General features: G+C 44.5%; 1 protein-coding gene across 1 annotated transcript; it reads right to left on the bottom strand.

Moving 5' to 3' along the window:
• Window positions 1-667: 667 nt before the first annotated feature.
• Window positions 668-2,671, bottom strand: LOC124695842 (kinesin-like protein KIN-13A). Its single transcript, XM_047228653.1, has 4 exons — window positions 2,506-2,671; window positions 1,233-1,463; window positions 835-1,010; window positions 668-700 (listed from the first exon to the last, which is right to left on the bottom strand). Exons 1-3 carry the CDS (start codon window positions 2,605-2,607, stop codon window positions 912-914), a joined length of 432 nt encoding a protein of 143 aa, XP_047084609.1. The 5' UTR covers window positions 2,608-2,671; the 3' UTR covers window positions 668-700; window positions 835-911.
• Window positions 2,672-5,574: the final 2,903 nt, after the last annotated feature.

Below are 5,574 nucleotides of genomic sequence, written 5' to 3'. Positions count from 1 at the left end.
TGTATCTACGAGCATTTTTTTTATACGGGGCGAAAAAGCGGCGAAATACGGGGCAGAAAAGTAAGGGGCCTGCTAGACATGCTCTAATGAAATCAAGTCAACTACAGTATCTCTTACACTAAACGGGTGAACAATTGAGTCGAGTCTCCAAATTTCTAATCCCCTTATTTGATCTTAGAAACTTCAAACCACCAATCACCCTCTCTGAAAATTGGACTAGAGAGCTTCAGATTTGGATTGTGTTAATCAATGGATGGGTTAGAAATCTAGAGATTTAGATTTTCGTATCCTTTTCAGTTTGTTCTTCATTATTCTAATTTACTTCCTCAACCAGATAATGGGTTCGGTTCATCTTCAGCTGCTTTGCTTTCTCTTGTCGGGCTATTATTTTATTGATATTGGAGACTGCTAAATTTGTCTGTTATTTTTGGTGATGTCCGTAGGTACTAGACACCCATTTTACCAGCCGAGGAGGTCAAACCTGCCTTTGACTGTCACCATGAAGGTGTTACTTTAAATTGATCATCTCCAGGTCGTGGTAAGCTTAGTCTGATCTATCGTTTTCCTGTGGTTTTGCATGCCCCTACCTAACATGACTCTTGTTATGTGTGGCTTCACGGGCACGGCGTCAGCTGCCCGTGGACGATGTATTCACCTCCTTTCGAGATATCTCCTTTCTGTTCAGAGGTCTCTTCCTCACCTGACATTGTACAATTATTAATCACATGATATTTTAAATAACATTAAGAAACAAGGAAAATATTGGATTGTGATATCAGTGCACAACTGTAGACAAAATAGTAGTAATTGGAAAATTGGAAGTGATCAACATACCACAACTTTAATCTTTGCTACATTATTTCTCTAGTATTGTTCTCTTTTTCGCTGGTGATTGCACCGCTGTAAATTTCTCATAGACCTTGCTGGCTTCCTGACATTACATCGTCCTCATCGTCATCAGTTTCCTTTGGCACGAAGGTTGAGGCTTCAAACGGTTCTGATGCTACATTCTGACAAAGAAGAAATCATAGCTGGATTAGACCACATGAAGACGTTGTGGCAGAACAAGATTTTAACATGAAATGCGTTCAAATCTCTTTGTCACTTGCATCATCTGCTCATCTCCCTAGTTTCTAGAAGGAGCAGGCAACAAAAAAAATTAGCATATGCAGATATATCATTTGTTGTTTGGAGATACATGGCTATTTTGCCTATACTATCCATAGACATACCTCAGAAAGAAGCTCACTGTCATCCATTGCATGAAGATCCAAAAGGCCAGCTCCGAATTCACCTCCAAGTTTGGGTGAATAGAATTCATCGATGGAATGGCCACCTATGCTCTGGGATGTTGGCGTGTATGGCTCAGATATAGGTGCAGATGCTGATTCGCCATTAAAATTTAGGCTTCTGAATAGCATGTAAAGCTTTTGTTTTTCTTCAATCGATTGAGGCTCATACCCCTAAAAATAATAATAGTAACATCTGTAAAACTACATATAACCATTGGCAACAACACATACGTATTGATAAAGCTCATCTCGCTGAACAAATTAAAAAACCTTCAAGCAAAATAATTACACACAAAGTCTACTCAAAACGCCGCATGCATCAATTGATGCAGAGGCAGGGGAGTTTCCCTATTTAAAAAAAAAGTCTACTCAAAATTGCGTTTGATACGCTTGCACTTGCGGAGCTGAAGAATAACTACATAATTCTAAACGGCTATTTACAGGCCATTCAGGAGGGCGCCACCAGCACCAGGTCCATCACGGACAGGGTGCAGCAGCAGTGGACCTCGTTTGTAAAAATGCGCAAGCCTAGAGCTATTCTTGTTCCGTTGAATTGCCTACATTACTTTTGTACCCTGGTCCTTTGCTGCATCTGCTTGGCGTTTTACTAGTTTCTCAGTATACAAAAAAATGTCCCGATATTTCTAGGATCAGATTAGCATTTTTGCTAGCACACGTTGACTGATTGAACTAGCAATTTTTCTGACGGTTTGCTAGTTAGGCTCATTATCTTCATGGATTCATGGATAACTAGCCGAGCAATCTTGAGGAGACACCCAACCACAAGTACCAAGTGCGAAGTTTTGTAATTGAGCTAACTGAAAGTAGCTCTCAATATGAAATTCTTAATCCACTCGACTGGCCAGTTTGTCGACCGAATCAAATACAAGAGAAAATATTAGGCAACGTGAAGTTCATCTGCTACTCCTAGAGGTGGTCCTGTTCATCTCCCTCTAGAAAGAAATTGCTGTTGTAGGTGGAGGTATATGGCTCTTATTATCTAAAAATCATCTCTCAACTCCAATCCTTGTTTAATTAGTGTAAACATGAAGACGCACTTAAAATGTTTGTGGAATATCCAAGGTACTTCGTCAAATTCTGGAGTGGATCACCAAGGCCTACGGTTGTGTGATGTCTAATAAAAGTAGAAACATAGAACTGCCAGACATGTTTTGATCGCAAAAAAAATACATGAAGCAAGAATCAAACGCACCTGCAGCTGGCAATCAGAGGAGAAGCGGAAGCGCCGGCGACCACGAAACACGCGCCGGCGACGCCTCTCATCGACTCCTTCCATTCGACCTCGAAGAACCATTCCGTCGGCCTCCTACCACCGCCGAATCGACACGAGCGGCGCGCCGCTACGACGTCCAGGCACCGCTCCGGGAACCGCAGGCTGGGCTTGACCGCCTATGCGAGCGGCAAGGAGGGCGCCCGATCTTCGATCCACACGGAGGAAGGCCCAAGGCCGCTGCCGCCGAGACAGTATTGGGGAAGGGGACGGCGGAGGTGGTCAATCTACATCAGGACTTTACGCTATTTGGATGGGGTGAACAGCCAGTGGTGCCGGAGTTGGGTAGTAGAGAAAGAGAGAGCGGCGGCGGCGAACCAAACCATCACGACGACTAAGGTCCTGTTTGTTTGGGCTTGTGCTTCTGCTTTTGCTGCTTTTAGGGTGTAAAAAGCAGCAGCCCAAACAAACAGCAAAAATTTGCAAAGTGCTTGTGAAAAGCGCTGCCAAGAAATGTACTGCGGCGGGCGAAGCAGGTCGAGACCTGCTTCCCGAGCTTCCCTGCTTCCCGAGCGGCGCAGTTCGAAAATGCCCCTACCGCTTCAACAATACTACGGAAAAATTGCCCTCCCGTATAACAGACCGGATCCTTGCATTTTTTCCCAGCCCCGACAGCCCCTGGGCGTTTTTCTCTTCTCCCCTCCCGTTCCCAGGATAAGGACAGAAGAGATAGGGCTAGGGTTTCCGCCGCCGCCTCCATCCCCGCCCGCCGCCGCCGTTCCCGGCCGCCGTCTCCTTCCCTGGCCGCCTCCATTGCCGTCGTCCTCAAGGTCGCGCCGGCGTCCCCGTCGTCCTCAAGGTCTGCTGCCGGCGACAGCAGGTCGAGGCGCCGCCGTCCCCGTCGTCCTCAAGCTAGCGCCGGCGTCGTCCTCCACAAGGTCGCGCCGCCCTTGTCCTCCCCGTTCTCGGCCTACCACAACTCCCTCCGTCGCCGATTCGACCGGGTGACTGAGCTCGTTCCCGTCGGCCGTCGGGCACAGGACCTCGCCGGGAGGAGGAGATCGTCCCCGTCGTCTTCCCGTCCAGCGGCGTCCGTCGTGGTCGAGCGCCCCTGTACCTGATCTTGCGTTTCTGTCTTGGATCTCCCTAAGGCACCGTCCGCTGGATCTTGGTGTCTCAGATCTCCCCTTGCTGACTTGGATCTCCAAGAGGCACCGGCCACTAGATCTCCCTGTTGATGCTTGTTCGTTGTTGACGAAATCTGTGCGATGTAGTGATGATCTTGAAAACTTCTTGTATGTTTGCTGGATCTGCGCATGTATGCTCTATGGATGTATGTATACGTGCGAGCTTGCTAAAGAAAAGTTTCAATTCTACATGCTTCGGATTTGTTGGAGCACGCAAGGCTGATGTATGCATATTGCTTTTTTTTTGCGAATATATAGTGCAAATACATATTTTCTTCTTGTGGTACGAATAATACAAACGACATGTTTGGATTATATGTAGTCTCCTGATTTATGAGATGATTTATTTTTGGATTATAGCCTACTTTCACAATATGTTTAAAATATTGGACTAATAATTAACAAAAAATGGGTTAGATATAGCTAATTTGTTTCAAAACTACATTTTTCAACATCTTAATTACTCAGTGGCATTCCAGACATTTCATCCTAAAATCAAAAGCAACAGCTATAAAAAGCTCTCCTACCAAACATCAACTTTACGTCTAACACTTGTCTTTACACAATTGCTTATTTCAACATGTACCATGCTTTTCAAAAGCTGCAGCCCAAACAAACAGACCCTAACTCACGGAACTACGGAAGGAGGAGCTCACGCAGACATCGCTTGGGGCTGGACATGTGGAAAGAGCTGGGCCTATCTATTGGGCTGGGCTCGTTTACGTTTTTTTTCGAAGTGCGAAATTTCGCAGAGGTATGTAACATACCTCTTCCGTTTTAGACTGTGGTATGAATCTATTTAGGCCATTGGATGGACGGAAATTGATGGCTGTAATTCATTTAAGGGTATCACAAAAGAACTCTTTAAAGATGGAGGCGGCGCCGGGTCAGTACCAGTTTCTTGTGTAATGCACAACAATGATGGCATGGGACGGTTTCATCGGCATTTGTGGCGTGGAGGGCATAGGTCGCAGTTTCACAGAGGGAGGATGTGCGGGCACAAAGTCGACAAACGAAAGGTGGCGCCAGAGAGCACGAAGACGAACAGGCGAACAACGGCCAACTGTTTCTTTTACAGGAGGAAGGCGTGCGGGTGAAGCAAATTGTATTTGTGCAGCCCATGTACAGACTCTCATTCAGCCCATGTAACGCCCAACCCATGTGCAGAAAATTAGAAGGGAAAGAGCGACCAGCGAGTCAGCCATCGAGCAGCGGCAAAACCTATACATAGACTAAGTCGGTGGCTACCGGCCACCGCACACCTCTGGTCGGGTATGGGCCAGGCCCATTTGTTTCTGTTTAGCCTTTAGTAGTTCGTTTTATCTTTTCTTGGTTTCTTTTTCAGTTTTTCTTTTCTATTTTCTGTTTTGTTTATATTTTTTCAGATTCTAAAATTTTAATTTTAAAAAATTGATCAAACTGAGAAAAATATTTAAATTCAAAAATATTCAAATTTGAAAACCGTTCAAATTTGAAATCTGTTCAAAATATTTTTTAAATGCGAAAATATAAATAAAATGTTTAAATTCAAAAATATTCAAATTTGAAAACCATTCAATTTTGAAAACCGTTCAAATTTGAAATCTGTTCAAAATATTTCAAATGCGAAAATATTGAAATTCGAATAATTTTCAGATTCTAAATTTGTTCAAATTTTCAGAAAGTTTAGATTCAAATTTTGTTCATATCCAACAAAACATAAATGAAATAGCAGAAGAAAAAAAAAGAAAGGAGAGAAAAGTTACTGGGCCGGCCCAATGCCTCCCGCCTAGGGTGTGCGGACAATCAGCTTAATGGGCCGAGTCCATATACGCTCGCAGGGGGTGTGCGGTGGCAAATCCTATACACCGACCAGGTCGGTGTA

This window comes from Lolium rigidum, chromosome 3 (assembly GCF_022539505.1).
Source record: "Lolium rigidum isolate FL_2022 chromosome 3, APGP_CSIRO_Lrig_0.1, whole genome shotgun sequence".
In the NCBI taxonomy this organism is placed as follows: Eukaryota; Viridiplantae; Streptophyta; class Magnoliopsida; order Poales; family Poaceae; genus Lolium; species Lolium rigidum.
Note: the sequence above shows the minus strand (reverse complement) of the source record. Positions and strands in the feature narration are given on the sequence as shown.